Source organism: Fusarium solani (genome assembly GCF_023522795.1).
Source record: "Fusarium solani strain SB1 chromosome Unknown bctg00000012, whole genome shotgun sequence".
NCBI lineage: Eukaryota > Fungi > Ascomycota > Sordariomycetes > Hypocreales > Nectriaceae > Fusarium > Fusarium solani.
In genome coordinates this window covers 2,530,661-2,557,414 of record NW_027072146.1, presented here as the reverse complement: position 1 = coordinate 2,557,414, position 26,754 = coordinate 2,530,661, and the positions used below count along the sequence as shown (strand labels likewise).

Genomic DNA, 26,754 nt, shown 5'->3' with positions numbered 1-26,754 from the left:
CGACCTTTGGAAGGTGGCTCGGGCATTCCATCGGCCGCCAGGAAGATCAGGCTTGAATCGGGAAGGTCGAAAAAGAAGCTGTGCTGACATTCTTTTATCAGCGTTACATGCCAAGACGACACTAGGAATATGCATAATCCCGGGCCTGCCAGGGGCAAGGATCCCCGCCTCAGAGTCTCATTGATGGATTGATGGATTTTGCAAAGAAACATCTGCAAAGAAACATCTGAGGGGTGGATGAGCAGCTATTGGTCATTTTACTAAGGCTCTTGAGAGTCGGTGGCAAGGGAGACATGATATGAGAGCAAGGGTCCAACACCAAACCCAGCTTGAGTTATTCGGGTGATGACGCAAGTACAAGGTAGTCGTGATACGCTACTCCGCAGCACGCCTAGGGGACTTTTGTCAGGCTTGGCTACCTGGTCTCGGAGGTGGATATCTGATGGGGAAGCTCAAGTCCTTTTGTTCCGCGCATCTGACCTGGAAGCGATGTACCTGTACCAACAAGGCAGATATTTGAGGATCGTAGTCAGGTGATATCAGTTCGGGATCAGTCCTCCGGGCGACTACGCTTTGCGAGCAACTATCTTTTGAACAATAATTGAACGCTCGTTTCAGCAACCTCGGAATTGTCGGGTCTTGCTTGATGGAAGAGACTTGTTGCGTTGTGAGAAAAATCTACCTGGTTGATGAGCACCTTCATCTCATGAGTTCGTGCGCCTTTTGTCACCGCCTTCTGGCCTAGTTATCGTCTCCCCTTACAACACGAGAGATTTCTGCATCTGGTTCTATAGGATACATGAAGCAATTTTTCGAAGCAATTTGAATTGTGTTGGGTAGAAGATAGCGAGGGCAATAATAGGCTTACATCCTAGCACTGGTCATATGATATTACATGCCTGCTTTAGTTAGTAGAATATCAAAACATCATGAGATTTTTTAGAGGATAAAATAGAGTTGCAACTATAAGCGACCGCCTATAAGATACACCGGATAGATGGTATTTAAGATGATACTTAGTATTGGACTCTACGAGGTGGCTGAGGCTTAGCGGAGATAGAGAAACCTTCCATCTTGGAAGATATCCGAGTAGCCGAGTTAGGTTGCAATAGAGACCTACTAGAGCTAGAACCATCTCCAGTGAGATGGCATTCATTTAGAATTGCGCTAATGCAAGGGCGATCTATGGCAGGGTGTGGGAAGAGTGGTTGCCGGTTCCGTCCACCCATCAAGGTAGCGTGCCTGAGTAGCAACTATCAAGTCCGGCACGTTATGCATGGGTGATCGCTGCATGAGTGAAAGACGATTGAAATATAAAGACTAAGGGAATCTGAACTGCTAACTAATCTGAAAACGTAACTCATCACTCTCATCAAAATCGACAAACATGATCGGGAACTTGACATTTAGACCAAATGATACTCGTGCAGCATCTGTCCAATCTGAGATCCTTGCAATTTGGACATCAGGAACGCGCGAATACGCTCCGGCAGCCAGGGCGCCAACTCCTTACCATCTCTCAACTGAGACATGGCATCCAGCAAGACTCTGACGTCGTACGTCGAGCCAAACACCTCTGGGACAGCGCGGTCAACGCCGGTGAGCTGGTAGACAGACTCCATTCCCGTACGCACAGCATACTCGGTCGTGAAGATGCAGTCACGGGTCGTCTCGGCGAACTGACCGATAAAGGCAAAGTTCTGTGAGCCAGCCGGAACAACGTCAGGACGATCTCCAGCCTGTCGTGGCATGAAGAAGGCGGTGATGTATGGCATCATCGTAGGAACGCACTTGACAGCGTCAGCAGCCAGAGTAGCGATCTCGCTGGTTGGCACGCCCAGATGGTATAGCCACTCCTGGACAATCTCTTCTCCGGTGCATTCCTGCATGGGCTTCTTGACATAGTCTCCCTCCTTTTCGACGAGCAGACCATAGATCCAGCCGACAACTGAACCCTTGGGCTGGTTCTTGAAGTGAGGCTGACGATTCACGGTCCAGCTCATGATCCAGCTCGAGTCACGGACAGTGACAATACCTCCAGTGACGACCTTACCACTGAGAGGGTCTCGCTTGCACACCTTTTGGATGTACTCAGGGATACGACCATCCAGAGTCTGGAACGTGGCCGACTCCCACTTTGTGGCCTTGATGTCACCGCAAAAGACCTCAGGACGTCCAAAGGCGGGATCCTTGGCTGCGATGCGGCGCCACAGATCCCATGCTGGAGCTGGGCCCTCGTGAAGCTTAGGAACAGTGTGGTGATCTCCATAGCCCGTGTTTTCAGTCAGAGATCCAATGGTCATGAAGACTAGATCATCAGGGCTCAGAGCTTGGCCGGACTTTTCGCCATCCTTGATCCAATGGATGTAAGTGGCCGTCTTCTTATCCTCCTTGATGTCAAAGTCGACATCCTGAACCTCGGTGTTGTACTGGAACACAACCCCCTTCTCCTCAAGCCACGTATGCAGTGGCACGACCAGAGACTCGTACTGGTTGTACCTCGTGAACTTCAAGGTTGAAAAGTCGGGCATGCCACGAATGTGGTTGACGAATCGGTGCAGGTACAGCTTCATCTCCAAAGCTGAATGCCAGGTCTGAAAGGCAAACATGGTCTGCCAGTACATCCAGAAGTTGCTCTCGAAGAATTCTTGGCTAAAGACTTGATCGATCCTCACGTTTTCAACCTCCTTTCGCGTGGCCAAGAACAACTTGGTCACCTCGGCTTGTGCCTTTTCGCTGAGGGTAAAGAGGGTGCCGGTCTCAGCGTCTTGGCCTTGCTTGATGGTGGCTCGCTGAAGAGAAAAGTTGGGATCTCTCTTGTTGAGCCAGTAGAATTCGTCGAGAACGCTGGCTTCGTTTTCTTCAAGGGAGGGAACGGATCGGAAGAGGTCCCAAAGACACTCAAAGTGAGACTCCATCTCTCGACCACCTCGCATGACGAATCCCTTATCAGAATCATGAATTCCGTCCAGGGCACCGCCAGAGATGTTGAGCTCTTCAAGGATGGTGATGTTCTTGCCTGGCATCTGAGCGTCACGGACAAGGAATGCGGCTGTGGAGAGACCAGACAGTCCAGAGCCAACAATCCAGGCCTTCTTCTTCTCGATGCCCTCAGGCTTGAGAGGACGAGCAAAAGCCTCGTAGTTGCCCTTGCTGTAGTACATTGTGAAAAGATGTAATATTCAATGTGAACTTGTTGTTGTTGATGCTTGTTTCGTTGTCGTTATGATAGACATTCTCGCAAACCGACGCGATGAAGCATAGTATTTATGCTTAAGCATCTCGTGACAATATCCAAGCAAAAAATGGAATTCTCACGACAATCAGATCATACACAGCCTGTGATGCAATTGAATTCGTCGCGTCCGAGGCTTCAATTCCAGACCGAGGATCACATGCTAGCGAAGACCGAGAGTGGGTCAGTCGCGATAGTTATCGTGAAGCTTGCGTCGCCTGCTTTCAGTAACGAACGGGTGACGGTGGGGAGATCATACGCGGGACTCGATAGCAGCGTGACTTGTTGTTCTTGGCTTAGTTGATGGGTTTTAAGGAACGTGCGGCGGTGTGAGGCTCTTTTGCAGCCCATTGTGACCGTTGCCAAGCTGTCGGTAGTGACGCGCCGCGTCCACGGTACTGAAGGATTCTAGAAGCCGAGGTGACAGCTTTCGGCCCTTCAGGGGGTGAGGTGCATGAATTTGGCAGTTGACAATGATGCTATTGGTCAGTATGATAAGACTACTTGTGAGCATGGCCACGAAAGTCTCCAAGGTTCTCGACATTCCCACTGCATTCACATTTCCGTTCGTATTTTCCATTCATGTGATTTCCCATTGACATTGTTTCACTGTATGGTCCGTGTCACTCAGTGTCCATCCACAGAAGCAGCACCTATTCCTCTTTTGCTCCATCAACACTTAGAAGCGCATCTGCTGAAACCCCTTCTCCAACAAGACCTGCTCCATCTCTCTATGGCCTTTGGATATGGCCAAGTCAAGCGGCGTCCTTCCGTTATTATTCTTGAGGTTCTGGTTCGCTCCCGCTCTCAACAACGCTCGCGCAGCCTCAATGTGATTCTCGTAGGCTGCCATGTGCAAGGGAGTCCACCCCTCTTCCTGCGCGATATTTGGATTCGCTCCAGATGAGAGTAGGTATTGAACGGCATTAGTACTGCCATGGTTTGCAGCAAGACTCAATGGGGTCCATCCAACGTTGGTTTGAACAGATGTGTCGCATCCATGCGCGAGCAGAACCTGCACGACGTCTACCCGGTTCTTCTTGGCGGCCACATGCAACGGCGTCCAGCTGCTGCTATTCGGGGCCCCCATGTTGGCGCCGCGCTTGATGAGCATCTTGACAGTCTCAGGATAACCCTCGCCTGCTGCAACACCCAGTGGTGTCCACCCGCTATCATTGCGAGTTTCGATATCCGTCTTTCGGTCCAGAAGGGCCTCCACAATTTCCGTGTGCCCATTGCCCGCGGCCGATGTGATGGCGGCCCAACCATCGCTGCTGCGAGTGTCGAGAGGAGCACCCTTCCTCAGCAGCATCCTCACAATCTCCAGGTGACCGTTGCAGGAGGCTGAATGCAAAGGTGTCATGTTTTCCTTGTTCTGGGTGGCAACGACTGCTCCAAATCCAAGTAAACTCCGAGCAATCTCAGAATAGCCGCGATTCGCAGCAGCGTGTATCGGAGTCCATCCGTCCTTGTTTGCCTTATTCGGATCTGCACCAAACTCCAGAAGCAAGACAACTGTCTCTTTGAAGCCGCAGAGTACCGCAGTGTAGAGTGGAGAGTGACCACGGTTGTCAGCCAAGTCCTTGTCAGCTCCAGCGTGAAGAAGCGCCTTGACAATCTCGACGTTGCCCTCGCTTGCAGCCGAGTTCAGAGGCGTCCAGTTATTCTTGTTGGGAGTTCTGGGGTCTGCGCCTCTTTGAAGAAGCAACTTGACGACTTCGGTATGATTCTCGTTTGCCGCTGCATTGATGGGAGTCCAGTAATTCTCGCCTGCAGCTCTGGAAATATCTGCTCCGTAGTCGAGGAGAACACGGACGATATCGGCATGGCCAGCGTCAGCCGCCAGATACAACGGAGTGCAGCCGATAGGCGTGAGAGCATGAACGCTCGCTCCATAGCTCAGAAGTAGTTTGACCGCTTCAAGATGGCCGTTGGTGCATGCATTGTGCAGAGCTGTATGGCCTTTATGCGAGACATGGTGAATGTTTGCCCCGTATTGAAGAAGAAGCCGCACCACCTCAACATGGCCATCGTCGGCCGCTGTACCAACTGGAATCCATCCGGCAGAGTTGGGAATATTCATGTCGGCGCCTTGCTCAAGCAAGTACCTCACGACGTCGAGATGGCCATTGCCAGCCGCTGCATTGAGTGGAGTCATCTTGATCTCGTGGTCCTTGTGAATCAAGTTCTTGTCAACGCCATGTTCAATGAGAATTTTGACTGAGCGGAGATGGCCAAACTTGGCTGCGCAGTAAATAGGCGATTGTCCGTCGGTTGAAGCTGCGTGTATGTCTGCGCCGTATCGTAGCAACATGAGGAGGGCATCCGGTTGGCCGTGGTTGGCTGCGGCATTCAAGGGAGTAAAGCCGTGTTCGTTGCCTGACTGATAGTCTCCTCCGTGATTGATGAGGTATTCCAGAGTGTGTAATTGTCCAGTCACAGCAGCAGAGAATGCGGGTGATTGGCCGTGTTCGCCGGTGGCCAAGATATCCGCCCCCATCGCAACAAGTCTCTGGAGTTCAGCAAGATCGCCTTCTCGAGCCGCCACATTGAAAGGAGAGGGCTGAGGTCCGTCATCGGATTCATCGTCAGAGTCGGCGTTTGGTGGCGCATTAACCGCCTGAACATATGAGGGTGGAGGAATAGAGGCATGGGCATCCTCTATCTGGTTCCAAGATGGCTGAGGAGGAGGAGGAGTCGCAGCAAACCTATGAAACGACTTGGCGGCTTCGACCATGCGCTCGATAGCCAGAGCCATACCTTGGCGCTCGGCTTCTTCTTCGCTCCCTACAAATGAGAGCTGCTTGATGGTCTGAATAGCTGTCTCGAGCTGTTGGATCTCAATGGTTAGAACAGCTAATGCTGAGTGAATCTCCTGCTGAGGGGTTTGCCGAAGGAGGGCGAGGCACCTATAACGAGAGCCAAGTTAGCACATTGTAGATGCATCAACAGAGAAGAATACACTTGCATCCGTATCATATTAGCACCGACTTTGAAAGCCATGTGATGGCCCTGGAGACGCTTTCGATTGTTCGTGATAGCCCTGATACGCCGACCCATCGTCCACGCCTGTGCGCCGGCCTTGAGGAAACTGTTTTTGCGGCCACTCTCGATAATTGGAACCAGATCTCTCTTAAGACCCTGAAGAGTGACACCTGCGTGATTGAGGTTGTTCTGAAGATTGGGCCACATGCCAAGGCTGGCTGATGGATGTACCATGAGCGTGGACGAGTGAGATCTCCAATTGAGGTTGATCTCATCTAAGGCCTGAGATGCATAGTGAAGGTCCCATCCTAGGCCTGCTAGAGTTGAATCTTCGTCTGGAACTTTGTCTTGGATAAGACTGTTTGTGAAGCCAACAAGCTGGGATGGATTAGCCTGCTGCCCCATAGCGGCATACAACTATTCGGGCGGGATGGGAGTACCTCGTAGCATGATCCCTTCAGAGCGGCTGAGCTGCTTGCGATTGATGAAGGATCCATGGCTCAATTTATAGATATGCCCGTGGTTGTGATGGGAGGGTATTCGGACAGTTCTCTTGGCGCTGCCTGCTCGGTCCTTGGAAACGAAGGGTTTGCTATGATCAGGGGCATCTGGCTTATGTTGGCTTGGCCTTGTGGGGAACGGCAGATAAACTAGGAGCGGCTTATTGTTATCTGGTCGATCCTTAGCACGGCAGTGTTGTGTTAATTAAAGTGCCACGAGAAGTGGAAATTTGATCCCCATTACTAGTAAGACGGTTCAACTTCCGGCCGACGATTGACCAACAGGCTGATCACTAGCTAGCAGGACCTACCATCGATGTTGATTGGCTTTGGAATCCACTAGTATATTCTGCCTTTCCATTCTGGTTGAGGACCCTGTTGCATGCTGACAACGCATTCTATCAGTATTGGGTCAATTCTATGGTGGACCAGAGTGCAGAGCTAGACGCCACAATACTTCTGCTAAATAAAGGAATTTTAATGTGTCCTCGATAGATTGTTTCAGCATGCAGCATAGGGATGATCCTCTGTCTTTTCTGTGGGCTTCAGCCTCGATGATTCCAGATGGAGGGCAATCCAAACACAAAGCGGATAAGACAAACTATTGACCGGAGCTCCTGCCGAGAATTCCTGGTGTCTATTATGTTCTACATCCTTGCTTCTAAGCTTTATTTTGTCTGGCCAACAGTGCACAGCCATCTCGCCAACTCGACTCCAAGCTGGGCACCTTGATCCAGCATAATCAGATGGCCTGCATCTTTGATGACTACAACTTCCTGAGCATTGAGGGCCTTTCCCAGCCTGTGCGCATCCTCTACTGGGATCCATTTATCTTCAGCTCCCCAGATGACCTTGACTGGGATACTCGTTCCCACTTCCCCGTATCTCCCTTCCACCTCATCCGTGGTTCTCGAGTTTGCTTGGCATAACTCTCGGATGAAGCCCTCTTTCCCGCCCTCTCTCAACCAGGGAGCCTTGAGACTCTGCATAGTTTCTTTCGATAACTCAGAGAATGCGGCGTTGCGGATGTAACTCTCCAAGATGCCTTCAAAAGCCATGTCAGGCAACCGCTGGAAGTGACGGGGATCTTCGGCAACGACTTTGAACAAAGGTTTTCCGAATGGCCCGATCGCAACGACATCAATCAGACACAGACTTGCGTATTGGCAGTCATGGAGTAGGTAGGCCCGAAGGCTGACTAAGCCAGCATTGTCGTGAGCCACGACATGGGGCTTCTGGCTACCCCAGTCGGCTTGCCAGGACTTGAAGAGCGCTGCATAGACTTCGGATTGTCGGGCGAGGTCGCCATCGTACTCGACGATAGGGCTGGAGCTGGCGGCTGCTCCAGGCAGTTTACGCTCTGCGGGGGACTCTCCAAAACCAGGTCTATCAAAGATGTAGACGTGGAACTGGCGTGATAGAGAGAGCGCATAGGGTTCCCACAGGCGGGATGACCATGGGGTTCCATGGATCAAGATGAGTGGTGGAGAAGTCGGGTCACCTAGTGAGCCCCATTTGACGGTGTAACTGTGAGTCGAGAGTTCATAGTGAAAGGTGTGGTTCAAGGATGTGCTGTTTGTGGATGTAGTCATCTTTGCTTGTGACGAATTATGTTTAAGATGCCAAAACTATGCTGAACGGCGATAGAGTGTTTGTATGAAAAATAAGCTTACAAGTGAAGCATAATTAGTGGTTAACATGAGGGGAGAATATGGGATATTTATTTCGACAATAGATGACGTAGAGAACAGCAGGATTCGACGTGGCTTTTTCGATTGGTAATATGACGAAGCCGATCTTGCATCTGTCCTATCATTTATCGTCTCGGCTCGGGAATCCTACCCGTTGGTGGTGCTGAGGTGTCTATATTAGTGCTTGAGAACCTCCAATGTGAAACCAAGGCTACAAGTAGCATATCCACCAGGACCAGCGTGTTTTATCACCGCCCTCCAGATATTCTACAAAGTTTTTATAGGTTCAACTCATTTAAATCGTTTAAAATGCTCATATTCCAGTCTCAGACCCTAGCTCAGCGTGGCTGGCCCCTCTTGATGGATGATGTAACCGCGCCCTTCACTTGACAGAAAGGATCGAGGAAAGAAATTTCTCGCACACATTGTCCCTTCACGCCCTTTCTTCGACAGAAATAATTCCTGATTTTTACAAGAATCCGTCATTTCATCCGATTCCTTGATGCCATCCCTCGGGAAGCAAACCCGATACCGCAATTGACCAAGAAAAACACCATGTCAACAACGACAGCCGTCCAGTTGGAGGTCCTCGGAGGGGATTACGAAGAAGCGGCCCATTCCACAAGATCAAGCCTTCGCTCAACCCGAATTCGTCATTCGGAAAATGCCAGATCACTCCAACAAGATGCCTCTGATGACCCAGCTCTTGAAGCCTCGCGCATCGCCGACAGCACCGTTCCAGATGGTGGCTATGGCTGGGTTATAATCATCGCCTGCGCTGTCATCGGTTGGTGGACTATAGGCCTCAGCTATGTCTGGGGCGTCTATCAACGCGCGCTCCTAGAGAAAGGAATCGGATCTCCTTTGGCCTTGTCCTTTTGCGGCTCTCTATCGCCGGCGCTGATGGCATCGATAGGGATGCTCGTGTCTCGAGTGATGCGATCTCTCGGCACTCGCAAGCTCTGCTTCGTGGGCATCACACTGATTGCACTTGCAGAGATTGGCGCAAGCTTTGTGACGGATCATCTCGTCGGCTTGTTCTTTCTCCCTGGAGTGCCGCTTGGACTCGGAATGAGCGCATGTTTCATGTCCTTCTCAGTTGCTCCAGCTCAGTATTTCCGCCGGAAAAGAGGATTGGCAAATGGAATAGTCATGGCTGGAGGTGGTTTTGGGGGCGCTATTATGAGCGTCGCAACCAACAACATGATTGAACGATACGGTGTTGAATGGGCTTTTCGAATTACTGGCTTTCTCATTGCTGGTACTGGACTTCCTGCAGCTTGGTTGATCAAGGAGAGAACACCGATTCATGCGACCGGACTCATCGACTGGACTCTCTTCCGACAGGCCAACTTTGCCCTCCTATTCTTGGCTGGCGGTATTGGCATCTTTCCACTTCTTGTGCCACCCTTCTTCATCCCCCTCTATACTCAATCCATGGGACTCAGCACTAGCACAGGTGCGGCATTGTTGGCGGGATTCAGTTGCTCATCAGCCGTCGGCCGGATCATTAGTGGTCAACTCTGCGATATCCTTGGACCTTTGAACACTCTCGGGGCATTCTTCCTTGGCAACTCCCTCACAATGATTGCTCTATGGCCAGCTTCGACTACCTTGGCGCCTCTTGCTGTCTTTGCAGTGTTGAATGGGCTGATGAATGGAGGCTTCTTTTCGTGCATGCCCACCGTTGTTGGCAACGTCTTTGGGTCGACTCGTGTCTCGACGGCGGTGGGCATGATAATTGTTGGATGGGTCGCAGGTTATCTTTTTGTGAGTTGTGATCCTCTGTGATTCTGAGACAGATGCTAACAATGAATTATCAGGGATCTCCCATTGCAGGATACCTCCTTGAGGCGTATGGCGGTGCTGATGAAGGACTCCACGCTTACCGACCAGCCATGTTTTATGCTGGCTCCGTGTCCTTGGTTGCTACTGCTCTTGTTGCTATTTTGAGACTCCGAATCAGCAAGAAGCCTTTGGCAAAGATCTGAGCCATTGCAAGGATAGGGGCAGTAATTGATGGGAGCAGAGCCTACGGCGGTCGAGGTTCTCGGCCAACATCCCCGGCAGGATCTGGTTACCAGGTTAAACATCTAGATTAATTGACATCTCAAACTTGAATCAATCCAAGTAAATACCCTTGATTACCCTGAACTGCCCGACAGATGTATCTGGTCCAAGAATTGCAGCGCAGATTGCCGAGGCCGCCTTGACACTATCCGGAACGCCTCAGCCAAACGCGTCCAAAACACATGATTGAAAAGGTTCAATTCCCCCGGAAATGGAAGTGGCGCAATCGGCCAATTGCGTCGTGTGACGAACATGAACGCCTGTCTCAGTGTTGGTGGCAACATCACGCCAACTCAGGACCTTGTCTGACAAATCTGCTCGGTTAAAATCATTCAGGAACGCATGCACCGTGATCGATAAGGTACGTATATGGCAAAGCTGACGAGTGAGGACGCGTTCTCTCCAATTGTGCCTGATCTACGATCAACAGACGCGTTTTCGAGGTATCGACGTTATCAGACATCAAACGACCAACCCCAGACAAGGCAATTCCAATGACTCAGGGCAAGATTAAGATTGAACGATTCTTGACCGCTTCTTCATGCCTTGTCACGCCATTCACGCCCGAGTCACGAGGAATCGCGTCCGACTCGCGGACGAGCCAAGGTTCATCAGGCGAGTTAATCTCCTGGTCAACGCGCGAAAAGCGTGTTTCGACGAACATATGACAGTCCAATTGCCAGGGCCACACCCAGATACGGCTTTGTACCACCGAGTCTTGCCGTCAGAATCGGACGAGAGCTCGGTAGATTAGCTTGTGCAGTTCCAGGTATAACAATGCGTAAACAAAGGCCTGCCGATTGAATAAATACCTTGTCAGGCCCGGGAGAAGCCAGCATATCCCGTGTCGATGCACTTCCAAGCACGCGATCTATGAACCATCAACTCTTGGGATAATAACAACACATACACAATGACTGCAGCCACGGCATCCCACATTGGCCTCGTTGACGAGTACCTTGCCAAAGGAACATGGAAGGTTTCTGAGAATTCAAACTCGACATACTCGCACCAGGGTCTCATGCAGTATGTCTCCAATCACATCATCTCCCAGTACTGGCTGGACAAGATCTATACCGAGGAGATTCGCAAGTACGATAGCGAGAATCGTTTCCATATCCACGATCTGGGATTTCTGAGCGCCTACTGCTCAGGCTGGAGCATTGAAGATATCCTTCTTCAGGGATTCGGAGGCGTCGAGAACAAGATCCAATGTCGCCCACCGAAGCATTTGAACACGGCTCTCAACCAGATTGTCAATTTCCTCTTCACTCTTCAAGGTGAGCTCGCAGGAGCTCAAGCCCTTTCCAGCTTCGATACCTACCTTGCTCCATTCATCCGAAGCGACAACTTGTCCTATGTGGAGGTCTTTAAATACCTGCAGAGTTTCGTCTACTCTTTGAACGTGCCAACTCGAAGCGGATTCCAAGCGCCCTTCACCAACCTCTCTCTGGATCTCATCTGCCCGAGTCGGCTTGGCGACCAGTCTGTGATCATCGGCGGAGAACTGCATGAGGAATGGATCTACAGTGATTTTCAGGAAGAGATGGACATCCTCAATAAGGCCTTTGCCGAGGTCATGATGCAAGGCGATGGCAACGGCAACATCTTTTCGTTCCCCATTCCCACCTACAATCTTTGCGAAGGCATCGACTGGGAATCGCCTCGCTGGAAGTCCATCTGGGAGATGACAGCCAAGTACGGTGTCCCGTATTTTGCCAACTTTATCAACAGCGACCTGGACCCCGAAGACTTTCGATCTATGTGCTGCCGACTTCGACTCGACCTCAGCAAGCTCCACTGTCGAGTTGGTGGTCAGTATGGTGCAAGCCCTCTGACTGGCTCTATTGGAGTGGTAACCGTGAACCTGCCCAATCTCGCCTACAGATCCAATGGCTCTAAAGAAACATTCTTGGCCGAGCTGTCAGATACTCTGAGGGTTGCCAAGGACTCACTGGAGATCAAGCGGAAACTCGTGGACTCGAATGCCGCTCTTTACCCATACGCAGCTCACTACCTCTCTGCGACAAAGGGCCGAACTGGATCTTACTGGACGAACCACTTCAGCACCATTGGAGTCAACGGCATGAACGAAGCCCTGGTCGCGTTGTTTGGGGAGACCATCGCCAAGCAAAAGACGTTTGCCCTTGAAGTCTTGGACTTTATCAAAGAGCGTCTTCAAGAGTTCCAGAACGAGACGGGCAACCTCTACAACTTGGAAGCAAGTCCCGCAGAGAGTACATGCTACAAGTTTGCACGACAAGACAAGATACTCTTCCCGGACCGCAAGATTCCGACCTTTTACACCAACTCGACCATGCTTCCAGTCGACACTACCGAGGATCTCTTTGAGGCCCTGGATCACCAAGAGGACCTTCAGTGTTCATACACGGGCGGGACTGTCTTCCATGCATTTCTAGGAGAGCGTTTGCCGGAGTGGAAGTTGGCTCGAGACTTGATCAAACTCTTGACCTCGCGTTTCCGCATCCCTTACATCACCCTCACACCAACTTTCAGCATCTGCAAGACACATGGTTACCGCGCAGGGGAAGAACCTGAATGTTTGCTCTGCGGGGAGGAATGCCTCGTCTACTCTCGAATCGTCGGTTACTTCCGTCCCACCAGAGACTGGAACAAAGGCAAAGCTGAAGAATTCACTGCTCGGAAGGTCTACCGGTACATCTCGGACTCGCCACTGTCGGAAGCTGGAAAAGGAGATACGAAGCTTCAAGAGCTGGAACGACAGGTTGCTGAGATTGATGATATTCCCGTGGCTGGACACATCAAGAGTACTCTGAGCGACTATCCTGGCAAGATGCAAGCGTCCATCATGTTTACCTCGCGCTGCAACCTGGCTTGTCCTTGGTGTCACAATGGGCCTGTTGTTAATGGTGAGCGTGACGATGTGACGGCTCAAGATGTCTTCAGACACATCACCTCAACCTCTCACAAGTGTTTGGTCATCTCTGGGGGTGAGCCAACCATCCACAAGGGTCTCTTGCCTTTCATGCGACTCCTTAAGAAGGCGGGAGTGACCATCAAGCTCGACACAAACGGAACTTCTCCCGAAATACTACGCCAGGCCTTTTCAGAGAAGCTGGTTGACTTTGTTGCAATGGACATCAAGTGTGCTCTGGAAAAGTACAAGACGGTTGCCGGCAAGAGAATCAAGCCCAAGGTTCTCCAAGCGAGCATCACTCTCATCAAAGAGAGTGGAGTCCCATACGAGTTCCGCACAACGGTTGTCCCGTCACTTGTTGACATGGAGGATCTCTTTGAGGCAAAGCGTTTGGCTGGAGGGGACTTGAAGATGCAGCGTTTCCGTAATGGAGACACTATCTTGGGAGAGGACTATCGAGACTTTCCAGAGCATACTGAGGAAGAGTTTGATGCTCTGGTTGCCCAGGTGGCCTAGGAATGAAAGCTGGGCCTTGTGATGGAATGTTTGATGACTTATTGAAGGGTGGCTTTTTGATATTTTAGATTGGGTATGCTCGCTGCGTGTCTCTTTGGATTGGAATCTCGTCGTATTATATACAAAAATATCATATATATGCATTCTTGAGGTCGTGTACTTTTATCCCATCCTACTTCTTCCTTACCGCCATCACCAAATACACCGGCCGTTGCAATACCCGGTGCCCCGAGTAAGGGTACGTCTTCAGCTCCTCTGGTGTTGGACGCCACTCGTCGAACCCAGTCAGCTCAAAGCCAGCTTGTAGAAAGGTGTTGATGTAGGTTGCAACCGTGCGATGATGCTTCTCAACCCCCTCGATGAGCCATTTTGTCAACCGCACGCCCTCCTTGTGGTAGCTGTCCAGTGGCCAATACTCTCTTCCCGAGGCTTCGTCCGTTATGAAAGCTGGATGGGATGGTGCCGTGTAAACTGGATGCTCGACGGAAAAGACAAACAAGCCTCCACGTTTCAGGCCCCGATGCACATGTTTGGCAAAGTCTGTTAGGTGAGCAAGGTAATGGATCGTAAGAGAGCTAAAAGCCACTTCGTATCTATTCACGCAGCTCTCCGGAAGCATCATAGAGTCCATGTCGCCTCGTTCGTATCTGATATTCGGGTCGTCGGTCATGGCTTGCGCTCGGTCAAGCATGTTTTGCGAGATGTCGATTCCGAGGACAAACTCGGCTCCGGCCTTGCGAGCCCATCGAGCAAACCATCCGAAACCACATCCGAGATCCAGTACGCTTAATCCTTTGAGATCCGGGAGGTAGGATTGCATTCTTGGCCATTCTGCGGCACTGCCGAGGCCGTTGACTGAGCGATCGAGGGCGGCGTATTCGGCAAAGAACTTGCCGTTATCGTAGATGTTTTGCGGCATTTTCCGTAAATCGACCACCTCAGGTTATCGTTGTCTTGAAGAAATGTTGAATGAAGTGTCAAGTGTTTGTTGGCTCTTGGCTAGTCGGAGAATTCTCCGAGAGGATTAAATCGAGGATATAACGAATATTTACGCGTTGAGAATAAACGCGCCTCTTCGGCCTTTTTACCAATGAGTCAATTCTCCGCTTATGGGCCCTTTTGCATGAGTCATTTCACAGAAAGAGACTGCAGGCCAATAGGTTGCATAATAGCAGGGCAAATCAGGTTTAGTTGGCATGGCATCATTTGAAACCCACAAGACGTATTACTACTGCCTATGTACCTACGCCATCACTCTATATACAGGGTACTCGTCTCCCTCGTTGACGGGGAGAATATTGAATGTGACATACGAGTCGATGCCTTCGGGCTCCAGCGTCACCAGCGCGTGTGCCGCGTTCTTTTGCCTTGTGCTGACCCAGAAGCTTCCTGCAGGCATTCTGATTTCCTTTCGGATCGTTTCTGTCGTGACGGTCGTCAAGGCGGTACCTTGATAGAGTGTCTTTCCAACCGAAGCGCTCGTGATGTTCAGCGCCTCAACCTCGCCGACAAAGTCTGCCTTGAGGGTATCGACCTTGACCCCGGCGATTTGAAGTCTTTCCGCCGCATCCTTCCACGCCCTGGGGAATACGTAGGCCTCGGGTCGGCTACGGGTGAGATTAGCCAGCACTGGAGTGGTGCTGAGGAACTGAACTGGAAGTTCCACAAGCTTTCCAGACTCGAGCTCAATGAACTGCCAAGTCCTGTTGGTAGGTTGAGGGGCATCGGTGATGACGATATCATCATTGCTCTCGGCAAACTTCTCGCGTGCGCCTTCAACGACCTTGTAGACCTCTTCCGCGTTATCCGCAGCCGTCTGGATGAGAGACTCAACCATGATCAACCCAGCTGCGACTCGTCGCTGGAAGTGCTGGCCGCCAAGCATGATGCCTCTAGTCTCAGTGAGGAAGACAAGGGCCTGGCTCAGGGCAAGGGAAACATCGCCAGCCCGGGCCTCGGTGTTGAGCTCGGTGAAAACCAGAGGTTCCTCCTTCAGAACGCCTGTGATGTAAGGGCTCCATCGTAGGTCGTGAGCTTCCATCGCAGCAGCAACATTGGGCACGAAAGTCTCCTCGGCCAGCTCCCGGATATCCTTGTGAATGTTCAGATTCTTCATGGCCGAGATCTGACCGTCTACAGCCTGAGCCCACTGATCCTTGGTGCCATATGCGCGGTTGGCGCTATACTCGTGAGAATCGACACCAATGTGAGGGTTAAACTCCGAAATCAACTTCTTGACTTCTCGTGTTTGTGAGCTTGCCTGCTTGATGTGGTCTCTGTTGGGGTCGAAGCCGGTTGCAAGGAAGCGTTGGAAGTAGGCCACACCATCGGGGTTGTAACGAGGAAGAATCATAATGTCCATCTTCTCCAGGATGGACTCAGCCCAGGTGGAGTTGGCATCAAACTTTCCAATCAGGGCAAGAAGAAGTTGGTCGCCGCCTGGTTCATTGCCATGGACACCGCCTTGAAGATAGACACGCAGCTTCTCGGACGCAGAGGCGTTTGTCTTGGGCTGCGTCGAGGTAGATAGGAAGACATATGGGATAGAACGGCCATCTTCAGACTTAAAAGATGGGTTTGTGTATGTCATCCAGTCATTGCGGGCAGCAAGAGTTTGGAGAAAGTAGTCTACGGTCGATCAGCGGAACGTCCGGAAGTAGAGTCACATCTCCATACCTAATGTGGCATCGTCGGTTGGGCCACTTGTGCCGTTTTCAAATCCTGCCGGGACACTCTTGGGGTCCGTGAAAGGCGGAGAGTAAAGCTCAACACCCTTGACGTCTGGGAAGTTCTTGGCGGCCTCATCGCTGTCTCTGACGAGAGCGACCTGGTTGTCTGCGTAGCGGTGCGCTGCCGTAGCCAGGCCTACATAGAGCAGGCCAGCGGTGAGAGTGGCTCGGATCGTCATTGTGTCTCTTGCCGTCTTGATTCGAATGACAGTTGTGAGTGCTAGACACCCTCTTCTATGGACGATCGTGAAGGAAGCTGAGCTCTTATAGATTGGCCGGCTATGGACTTCCCTCTCGTGTCCTTGGCCGGCGGCCGGCGGCCGGAGCGTCGCCTGGACCTTCTCTAAGACACGGCGACTCAAGGCTCATCCCCACCGATCTGCGCATAATTAAGTGATAAAGAGATAGGACTACATCCCAAAAAGGTGGTGTTCATCGCCGGGAAACATAAACCATCTCCTGACGCCGGGCCAACCAGCGACTGCGGCAGATAAGCTTAAACCGATTAAAGAAGGTGCTTGATAGTTTGGCATGTTTAGAAGCTGGGATAGTCGCTGCCTAGGTTGCAATACCAAGGCGGGGGACGTGGATTATGGGGTGTGCCAAGACACCGGAATGCCTGCCCAAATGGATCCTTCGTTTATTACCCCTCTTTGGATCATTCTTTTCTGGAAAGGTCTTCTGATTGTCATGGCATGATGTCAAGGATTTTGATTATGCCGCTGATATCCTCGGATCTCGCTGTCTATAGTTGACACTTGCGAGATATAACTTGTTGTTCACGAGTCAGGTGGGGAGGCTGGGCGATGAAGGAATAAACCCCGGTGTAACCAGTCTTTGGGGCTTTTGTATTAGCTATCACTAAGATTAGAGTGTGTGTCTATGACTAAAAAGGTATGGCTAGTGAAGATTAACATAACGTCGTTTGAGTGCGTAACATCATCAAGCCGACCCCATGTAACGCACAAGTATCCTGTATTTCTGTTTGCTCTCATGATCCCTCCTATGACCTTTTCCAACTCAAGCATTAAAGGCGAAAAACTGCCTCAAATGCATCACTCATCTCCAGCCAAGGCAGTCCTGGCAGCTTAGCACTTGACATGCGGTTTCCATCCTACCTTCAGCACTCGAGCCAACAGCAGCAAGCCAACGCAAACCGAACTGCAGAGAGCGGCCCAGATATGCGCACCAGTGTAGTTGTCCTTTGTTGTAGACTGAATACGGCCGCCAATAGGAGGACCGGTCAATCCGGCAAACGAGATGATGCTAAAGCACATGCCGATTCGTGTGCCCATGGCATCCAGTCTCTTTGTGATACTTGCAACTCCAGTTGGCATGAGACTTTGGAATGCACCAGAGGCAAGGCCGTAAAATGTTGTAAAGACCCAGATGCCCGCCACGTCGTGAACTGCTAGCCAAGAAAAGGCAACGACAGCCACGCAAAATCCAGCCGGAGCTATCGTGTTGAGTGGCCCAATGCGGTCGGCGATGATGGGCACCAGAACTCGTGCAGGTAGACCTGCACCGTTGATTAGGGTAGTGAGGAGCGAGGCCTCAGAGTACGAGAGACCCAGGGCATCCCGGCCATACGAAGAGAGCTACAGTCTGGTCAGCACGGTCACTCTTGGTCTTGGGGCATATGGAGGTATGCCACTCACATAATAGAAGGTGTAGTAGACAGGCAAGACGAAAAAGAACAGGCCTGCCACATAAGAAATGTAGAGCTTGTCCTTGAAGGCTTCCCAGTCAATGATTGGTCCAGACTTGCGTGGGGAAGTCTTGGACGCATAAAGACAGCCACAAAGCAAAACCCGGTCAGGTTGATGAAGCCAAGCACTCTAGCTGTCCAAGGCATTCCCAGTATGGGAAGCAGCTCTCGGACGACAAGTGGATATACAAGACCACCAAGAGAGTTTCCAGTTGTCACAAGTCCTATTGCGATGCCTCGGTGTTTGTCAAAATATGTGGCGACCAAGGCGAGTGACGGGGCAAAGATGATGCCTCCACCAAAGCCAGTCAGGATACCCTGGGTAAGCATCAACTGCCAGTATTTTGTCGAGATGCTCATTAGAAAGATTCCAAGAAGCTGCATCGTAGAGCCAATGAGAAAAGTCGGGACAAAGAGGCCAGCATCAAGGAGTCGGCCAGAAAATGCACTCCCGAAGAACGTTAACCAGACTTGCAAGGAGCCAATCCACGAAATATCAAATGAAGATTGAGGCAGCACCGATGTGTAGTAGGATTGAAAACTTCCAAAAGAGTTGACATAGCCCCATGTTGTGAAGATGACAATCCAGCCCATGGCAACTTGTGTCCATGCCCGTAGACCGCCATCTGGAGGTTCGGGCAGGACGATTGACGATTGGTGAGTTCTCCTCGTTCCAATTCTCTCAAGATCTTGTGCCTCCATCGCAGACAAGTTTTGATCAGGTGCCGTTTCAGCCCTACAATGAATGCCGTTAGTTGAGATGATGCGGTTTTTCACAGATGTTGGGGAAGTTGGGAACTGACGGTGTCGCCGCTATCGGCCTGGGAGATCCGATGTGAGGGGTCAAACGAGCCATGATTCACTAGGTACGAAGCTTTACAAAGATCACCTTGCAATATTTCTGCGAACAGAATAATTGAGGATTCTCGTCGATATTTACATTCAGGCTCCTATTTCGGAGTGGAGAAACAGGTTACATTTGCCTGATGCTTCAAATTCTTCACCATGGATCGGAAATCTTAAGCCGACTCGGCTAAATTGCGCATTTGAAGCCCACAAAAAAAAGGTGGTTCTTCACGATAAGGATATTTTGGTTGCCATGGTCGGGAATAACGGTTGCAACGGTCAGCGCCTAACAGAGGCATCTAGCAAAGCTGCTAGGACATGTTAGGCAAAAGGCTGAGTTTAGTGAATATGCTGGGACAGTGGCTTTTTTGTCTTGACGATAGCAAAGATTTTTATCGTGAAGTCAAGGCATGTTGAGGGAGCTCAACCACTGGAAATGACCTGTACTTTATACCACCCATGATAAATACGATGTCACGAGTTGGGCTCTCTGGATAAGATAACATGATTACAGGGGAATTGTCCCGTAGTACTGCCACGTCGCTGATTTGGAAGACAGGTCATTAATGACAAAGAACAGCTGGCGAGGTGGACGCATATCAACAACAAGTCGGTAACACACGATTAATTTGTAAGGCTTCATACCTATCGATATGAGCTTTTCTATAGTGAAGACAAGATGTTCTATCCTGTCCTTACGAACTCGAGTTCCTCTCTGGTTGTGGATTTCTCCAGGGTAACTTGGGGCCATTACCCAACGTCAGCCCAACGGCAATGCTAACCAGTCCATGAGTCTGACATAGGGTTAACTCGAGCATGAAACATATAGAAATGTAATAAGGAACATTTGAATTGTTTATTGGTACATATACTATCAGCTTCTGAGTCCGATGGCAGGGACCTTTTCCGATCCATCGGCAATACTAATGCCGCTGTTCGGAGATGGCATCTTACCAAATAAGACAGTCGACACCAACACCACATGGGGGACTAGGAATTTGTAGAGTCTGACCACTATCCCGCAACAGCATGACCCTCTATGACCAGTGCGGACCCCCTTGACAGCATTTTGTAGTTTATTTCTCTCTCTCACGACGCAATCTTCCGACGTCGCGGAATCCCGCCGCTCAACTCCCGCCAACACTCTTGGCACGCAATCCCATTGGACACAGACGTCTTGGCAAGGCAGCTTCAGCTCATCAATGCACCCAAGCGGGTTGTTTTCTTGCGGCCTTCAAGTTCAGCTGGCCAACAGTACATCGTCGTTGAAACATGTGCTCGACAGGGAATTCAGCCTCACTGGAGTCTGGAAATGCCGTTCAGCTCGCGACAGCTGATAAAATGAGAGTGCAATGTCTGTTTGGCAAGATCATGTCTGAATCTCTTTGGCACTCAATCGCGTCAAAATGTCGGAATACACGCACGTTGATACGCAGCCTATGGTCTGGGCCTCTCGCAAGATCATGACCATCTTTTCGGTTCTCATCTTTTTTGATATTGGCATGATGGTCATCACTATCATGGCTATAACTGGCGCTGAAACTGCTGACCCACGGGACGTTGTGCAGGGGGCAAAGATCGATTTCCCGCCACCGGGTGAACAGATTCAAGCTCTTGAGATTGGCCTGGCAAGTTGCCTAACTAATTTGCTCCCATTAATGAAGTCGGTATTGACTGGGCGATCCTAAGGCGGCATTTGGTTTGTTCTTCCACATCTTGTTCGCCCTCATCTTCCTAGACCGGGTGAAGAAGGCGAAGCAGACAATGGACTATACAAGCGGCATTCGACTGACAAAATTTGTACTCTACTTCGTTCTACCATTTCTGGTAATCGAGGTGGCTGGATGGGCAGTTTGTCTCGGGTTCCAGAGCTTATACGCCCCCGTCATTAAACCCCGGAAGCTTCTTGCATGCCATTACCTTGGGCCAGATCTCGTTCAGTGTGGAATGGTTTCCTCATCTTGGGTTGGAGCCATTGTCTATAGGCAAGTATATCACCTCTATGAAAGACCATCATCTAACATTCATCCAGCTTCGTCCACTTCGTATTGCTCATGCTCGTCCTTCGAGCTTACTACCGTATGGGCCCAGTGGCCGAACCCTCGCCCCAGTACGCAGGCGTGCCATCGGCAGACGATGCGCACCCGTCTTTGCCGCAAGATCATGATGCCCCGCCATCTTATGAAGAGAGGGAGTCGGGCCATCTCATTGGCAAGTCGACCAAGGCGCAGCCTCAGGCTGCGGAAATGTCACGGATGACAACGTTGCCGGAGTAAAGCAAGGAAAGGGGTTTGGTATTTTAAAAGATAGCCAGGATAGAAATATACGCCGATCGATATTGAGTTGCAAGCCAGTGAGGCACCTCTCCACGCCGAGGTTTTTGACTCCACCACTGATAGTTGTTTAACATTACCTAGACAAAGTCATTCTTGAGCCCACAGTCCAGCTTGTAATTAACGGAAAACTATCTAGATAGAGCCTTATTCTGTATCGCACTCTGCAAGTCTAGCCGGTGTCTGCAGCTCTGATAAGCATCAATGGACAGGCGGTTAGTTGCGAGTGATTGTCCTGGAGCCTTGAACTAGCGATTCCCTAACCGTTCACTATTTCATTGAGAGTAAGTAATAGAGATACAAAGAATTTTTGTAGTTGTTGGGCAGACTGTAAGCTCTCTCAGATTGCCCAATGAAACGAAGCCTAAATGATGCACAACCAGCCGTGGGAAATGTTGACCGTCGCCCACACAACAACCTGGAGCGATAAATAATCAGTCCTTTTCGGCCGATTTCTAGACTGGCCAAGGCAGAATGAGCAAACAATTCCTACTCACTCGCCAGAAGATCGGCGAGCCTTGCGACCTTAACTGTCCAATGATGGTCTCGAGTGGCGTCGATAGTTGCATGCGACTGAGCATCAGGTGCCCCCCTTAGGATGAGACACGTCGAGCGTCTCGCCACCTCAAGGAACCATTTGAGCTTGGGTTTCTCCAAATGAGACAAGATCAAGGAGGTTTGGAAGTTGTGCTGAAGAGATTTTCTTCTTCCCATCAACCGTCGGCCTCGCTCGCTGCATCACGATCGTTGGCGAGCAGTGGACAACGAGGGATTGTCCGCAAGGCTTCGGATCAGCCACTCATTAAACCCCCTGGTCAACGGTTTGATAAGCCCCTCATTTTGGCCTTATCTTTATCCTTAGGTGCTCATCCCTCCTTTCCTGTTTCTTCCCTCCCTTCTCCGCTTTGCTTACGAGCGTTGCGCTGCTCCACCACTTGGCGACAGACTCACGAGTCTTGACAAACGCGTCAAGATGCTGCCAAAGCTAGTGTTACTCGCTGGCTGGGCTTTTTCTACAGTCACGGCCAGACTCGTCTTTACCAACAGCAACTGGGATGTCGAGCAGGGGACGCCTTTCACGCTCCACTACGAAGGCTGCGATGATGGCTGCACCATCGCCCTTATGACAGGCGCTTCTGATAATCTGAGAGTCGCAAAAGTAATAACAAGTGAGTTATTATCTTACCTACTCTAGACTTATGCGCTGGGGCCGTGTTTAGGCTTGTGGTTAACAATTGCAGCGAGTGCGACCGGCGATAGTTTCACTTTCACTCTGGATCGCCTTGACGCGGGAACATACGCTTTTAGAATTACCAATGGAGAAGACTTTTCATACAGTTCCCAGTTTGAATTAGATGGAGACTCGAATTCCTCTGCGTCGGAAGCAGCCGCTTCCACCGAAACCCCGGCCGAGTCAACAACCGCCTCAGAGTCCAAGTCAACGTCAACGTCGACATCAGCTGCATCTAGTTCGAGTATCACTAGCTCAGGTATGAGGATTGAAACATCTCATGTGATGCATATTACTAATTAAGCTCCAGCATCTTCGGCTGACTCTAAAGATGCTGTGACGTCTTCATCATCTGGAACATCTTCAACCCTATTAACGGCAGCACAAGCCACCACAACAGCACCTAGCCCTCCTAAGCATGGATTAAGTGCGGGTGCGATTGCTGGAATTGTAGTTGGAGTAGTAGCTGTCATTCTCATCGTCCTTGGAGCCTTGTTCTTCTGGATGAGGAGGAGAAAGCAGAAGGCGGCCAAAGGGTCAACGTCAAACACTGACCCACGCGATTCACAGCCTCAAATTGCCGAGCTGGAGCAGCCAAAGAAGATCGATATCGTCGTCACCCCAGCCACACCGGCTGAGATGCGCGGATCCACGCCGCCACCTCCGGCTGCGGAGCTTGCGGGCCAGGGAAGATTGCCAGAGTTGCCGAGCACGGAGAAAGCCACCGAGAAGGAGCTAGAAGGAGATGTGGCTGCTATTGTACCTGAGCTACAGGGAGAGGAGAAGCGGACTGAAAAGGAACTGGAGGGCGACGTGGCTCGAACTGTGCCAGAACTGCAAGGAGAGGATAAAGCGCTGCCTGCTGAGCTTCCCGGCGAAACCGCACGAAAGGACAACGAAGAGCAGCAGAAGCAGCCCTCTGTTTTGCCACCCACAGAATTACCCAGTTCTACGGAGGAGCCACAGAAGAAGGAGACCGAAACGCCTTCCGCAGCTCAAACACAGACCGATACATCAGCATCTCCGTTGCCCAAACCATCTAGCGAAGCTGGATCGACACCTGTTACCGAAACAATTTCTCCAGTGTCACCAGTGTCAGATGAAGCAAGTCACGCAATGCTCATGGAGCAGTATGCACAACTGGAAGCGCGCAGGCAAAGAATCCTAGAGCTCAAGACGATCGAGGAGGAACAAGCAGCACTACGAGCACGACTGAGCAAGATGCAAGGAGGTAACGGAACAGAGTAACCTTTCAAAGCGATTAAGGAAGCTAGTCAAATTAATTAATTATTTACGGGCCCAAAAAGAGGTATGCCGGCTAGAGGGTTGGTCTCAGCGGGACTCACCGCAATGCAGCCAAGCTTGAGATGTGTGGCAAACAGCTCATAGTTGTCAGGGCTCTGCAAGCTCGAGTTGCGATCCAAGGCAAGAATCTTTGGGAGTCCGGGCTCCGCATCCAGAGACATGTTTCCGGGTAGCCCGGATTTCCGCAGGTTCGCGTGGACCGTCTTTTGAATGACGGTGGAGGCTCGGGAGGGAAACCAGCCCCAGGCGTCGGGCCTATCGTAGACGTAGCACCTCTTGGGCAAGATTGGAAGGTCGAAGAATGGGTCGCAGTAGCCAATCTGGAGCGATGGTTCTCTAAGGTAGGCCATGAGAATTCTGTCATTGGAGACGCAGTCCCTGTAGTACTCGCGACAGAACTCCTGGATGCGGGTAGAGTCTGTTCGGCATTTGTCTGCCGTGTCGGAAAAGATCTTGGCGACATGTTGACGGATCGGCCCGTCCGAGAAGCCAAAAGCCTCCTCCATCCTCCACGCGGGGCCGTTGAGTGCCGCTTCTTGCGCAGCGAGAGACAGTTGAACGCAGTGGGAGAGTGACTCTCGCATCCTAGGAACTCTGCCACCACTGCAGTTCTCACGTCGAATTCTCCGTCGTTCCCGGAGGTACTTTGCACGCACTCCCTCGGCAGCTTCACCGTTGACCATGAACTGAAGCTTGTTGGACTGGTAGGGGATGAAGCCTGCAATATGGCGCCCCTTGATCTGTGCGAACGGCAAAGAACCCAGTAACTGAATCGTATGTTCACCGCCGGCCGTGAGGTCGTAGTTTTCAGCAACGTCGAACTTGACACTGATCGTTTTGCCGCTGGGGATGGTGGTGAAGTGCTTCCTCTTGAGCCTTGTATAGTCCATTTTCGGCACTATTCCCAAGAAGGCCACGCGTTTGCCTCCCACAAAGTTAGCAGGGTGGAACAAAGTGCAAAAGACCATTAACGAACCTCTGGCAAAGATTTCGGCTCTCTTGATTGGAGCCCACTTGTGAAGAAAGGTGGCATAGTTGAGGACCTTGATGCTCTCCACGTTGTGGTTGAATATGGTGGCCTCGAACTCGAACCCGCCCTCACGAACACGCTTCAAGACGACATCCAAAGGAATGGGGTACGAAACATGCACGTTTCCTTGCGCCCCTCCTTTCTTCGGGGAAGCTGTTACCCACGACGCCAGGGCAGTCAGCGCCGTGAGGAAGAAGGTGACTCTCATCGTTGGGAGTATGCCCTGTGTGAAAGGCCGGTAGAGTTGGGGCCAATATTCATAAAGACAGTCACGGCGAGAACCAAGCCGAGACTTAGACCCCCTTGTACAAGAACAAAGGGGGCTGGGGAGCAAGGGTAAAAGTGAGCAGCGAACGTGAATAGAAGGGGAGAAAAGGTGAATCGCCAAAAGAGCAGAACACCACGTTGTGGTACTGGGAAGGTCTCCGGTTTATCTAGCTTTCCAAGAGCAGGACTGCCGAGACAATGGAAGTATTCCCAGGCTTGTTGAAGACAGATCACCATTTCCCACTCCGTCTATGATGCTTTTCTGGCAAGAGCATTTTCCGCTTCGGAACTCACTCTGCAGAGGGGGGATTTTAAGTTGATCGGGTCTGCTGTGTGAAGCAGGTGAGTGGAGGCCATGATGCGGCCCATGACGCTCTTGACTTGTGCCTGGACAAACCCCGAGATTACGCCTGTGAAAACGAAGGTGTCTGTAGTTCGGAAATGTTCCCAACATGGTACAATTGGTTCTATCGGTCATGGAGGTTCACGCGAGGTTCCGGTCTTGAATCTCGTTTTCATCTGGCTCCTCACCGTTAGAACCGCACGTAGCGTCCCTCCACTCTCGTACGGATGTTTCTAAACCGAGTTCAGACAGCTAAGGAAATCCCCCATGAGTGGATGTAGATTTGCGCCTCATCTGAGCTTTGACTTGTCGCTTCCTCAATACTGCCGCCTCCGCTATCACCCAACGATTGGGCCTCCTCCACTGTTTTGAGGGAATTTCCTTGATGCATAGGATGCCACGGTTTGGCCATTGAAAGCGGCTGCCACCCAGAAGGGATATGTGGCTTCCACAAAGACAAAATTGTGGCACCAGCTGTAGATATCTCAAGGCAACCCCTAAACTCCTAGTGATTCAATCGATGCGAGTACGCAGCGCAGCTTGGGGTCGGAAAATACTGGAGGGGTGATTGAATCCTGCGAATGATGAAAACTGATACCCTTGAAGGGTATCAGATGGTTACTTATCCACGGGAAGGTCACTTTGTATCATCTTTTCAAAGCATTCTGGTGACATGCACGAGGCATCATGGCTCTGTCATCACTTGGGAAGGGCCGATCAACTGCATTTTCGACTGATTGCTGCGTAATGATGCATCTGCATGTGAAGTAGCTCCTTTACTGTCCTTTGAGAAGATGTAGTTGTGAGGTTTAAGACTTGTCAACAGCTTGATGACACTCAGAAAGAATCCAACTTGGTGCATAAGTACTATTGCGTAGGACCGACAATTGGACGGCCACTTGCCATAATCTCGGATGTCCCGACTGACGCCTTGCCACGTTCTTGACTGGTAAAGTAATGCACACAAACGAGTTGGGTGTTGAGAAGCCAATCGGAGCTGGTTGGCGTGCAAGTGAGTATCGGAGGACGAGGTATAATTTAAAGGTCTGAAGGTCAACACAGCCAC

The 26,754-nt window shown here is 50.9% G+C and overlaps 11 protein-coding genes across 11 annotated transcripts; 4 read left to right on the top strand and 7 right to left on the bottom strand.

Annotated features, from left to right (window-relative positions):
* Positions 1-1,406: 1,406 nt before the first annotated feature.
* MRS44_016876 (uncharacterized protein) lies at positions 1,407-3,164 on the bottom strand (the record flags this gene model as incomplete). Its single annotated transcript, XM_046276623.2, has 1 exon — positions 1,407-3,164. One exon carries the CDS (start codon positions 3,162-3,164, stop codon positions 1,407-1,409), a length of 1,758 nt encoding a protein of 585 aa, XP_046130524.1.
* Positions 3,165-3,914: 750 nt separating this feature from the next.
* MRS44_016875 (uncharacterized protein) lies at positions 3,915-6,717 on the bottom strand (the record flags this gene model as incomplete). The annotated part of the gene is made up of 3 exons (XM_065618220.1): positions 3,915-6,144; positions 6,198-6,598; positions 6,661-6,717. The coding sequence occupies 3 exons, from the start codon at positions 6,715-6,717 to the stop codon at positions 3,915-3,917; spliced, it is 2,688 nt and encodes an 895-aa protein (XP_065474292.1).
* A 671-nt stretch (positions 6,718-7,388) lies between these two features.
* MRS44_016874 (uncharacterized protein) lies at positions 7,389-8,312 on the bottom strand (the record flags this gene model as incomplete). Its single annotated transcript, XM_046273948.1, has 1 exon — positions 7,389-8,312. One exon carries the CDS (start codon positions 8,310-8,312, stop codon positions 7,389-7,391), a length of 924 nt encoding a protein of 307 aa, XP_046130525.1.
* Positions 8,313-8,966: 654 nt separating this feature from the next.
* Positions 8,967-10,402, top strand: MRS44_016873 (uncharacterized protein; the record flags this gene model as incomplete). Its single annotated transcript, XM_046272146.2, has 2 exons — positions 8,967-10,181; positions 10,235-10,402. The coding sequence occupies 2 exons, from the start codon at positions 8,967-8,969 to the stop codon at positions 10,400-10,402; spliced, it is 1,383 nt and encodes a 460-aa protein (XP_046130526.1).
* A 992-nt stretch (positions 10,403-11,394) lies between these two features.
* Positions 11,395-13,896, top strand: MRS44_016872 (uncharacterized protein; the record flags this gene model as incomplete). Its single annotated transcript, XM_046276624.2, has 1 exon — positions 11,395-13,896. One exon carries the CDS (start codon positions 11,395-11,397, stop codon positions 13,894-13,896), a length of 2,502 nt encoding a protein of 833 aa, XP_046130527.1.
* A 172-nt stretch (positions 13,897-14,068) lies between these two features.
* Positions 14,069-14,815, bottom strand: MRS44_016871 (uncharacterized protein; the record flags this gene model as incomplete). Its single annotated transcript, XM_046284141.2, has 1 exon — positions 14,069-14,815. The coding sequence occupies one exon, from the start codon at positions 14,813-14,815 to the stop codon at positions 14,069-14,071; it is 747 nt and encodes a 248-aa protein (XP_046130528.1).
* A 324-nt stretch (positions 14,816-15,139) lies between these two features.
* MRS44_016870 (uncharacterized protein) lies at positions 15,140-16,804 on the bottom strand (the record flags this gene model as incomplete). The annotated part of the gene is made up of 2 exons (XM_046272147.2): positions 15,140-16,524; positions 16,573-16,804. 2 exons carry the CDS (start codon positions 16,802-16,804, stop codon positions 15,140-15,142), a joined length of 1,617 nt encoding a protein of 538 aa, XP_046130529.1.
* A 909-nt stretch (positions 16,805-17,713) lies between these two features.
* MRS44_016869 (uncharacterized protein) lies at positions 17,714-19,189 on the bottom strand (the record flags this gene model as incomplete). The annotated part of the gene is made up of 4 exons (XM_065618219.1): positions 17,714-18,223; positions 18,284-18,403; positions 18,463-19,069; positions 19,137-19,189. The coding sequence occupies 4 exons, from the start codon at positions 19,187-19,189 to the stop codon at positions 17,714-17,716; spliced, it is 1,290 nt and encodes a 429-aa protein (XP_065474291.1).
* Positions 19,190-20,585: 1,396 nt separating this feature from the next.
* On the top strand, positions 20,586-21,455 carry MRS44_016868 (uncharacterized protein; the record flags this gene model as incomplete). The annotated part of the gene is made up of 2 exons (XM_065618218.1): positions 20,586-20,842; positions 21,212-21,455. The coding sequence occupies 2 exons, from the start codon at positions 20,586-20,588 to the stop codon at positions 21,453-21,455; spliced, it is 501 nt and encodes a 166-aa protein (XP_065474290.1).
* A 1,030-nt stretch (positions 21,456-22,485) lies between these two features.
* On the top strand, positions 22,486-23,991 carry MRS44_016867 (uncharacterized protein; the record flags this gene model as incomplete). Its single annotated transcript, XM_065618217.1, has 3 exons — positions 22,486-22,681; positions 22,733-23,002; positions 23,054-23,991. 3 exons carry the CDS (start codon positions 22,486-22,488, stop codon positions 23,989-23,991), a joined length of 1,404 nt encoding a protein of 467 aa, XP_065474289.1.
* A 35-nt stretch (positions 23,992-24,026) lies between these two features.
* On the bottom strand, positions 24,027-25,286 carry MRS44_016866 (uncharacterized protein; the record flags this gene model as incomplete). Its single annotated transcript, XM_065618216.1, has 1 exon — positions 24,027-25,286. The coding sequence occupies one exon, from the start codon at positions 25,284-25,286 to the stop codon at positions 24,027-24,029; it is 1,260 nt and encodes a 419-aa protein (XP_065474288.1).
* Between the last annotated feature and the right edge of the window lie 1,468 nt (positions 25,287-26,754).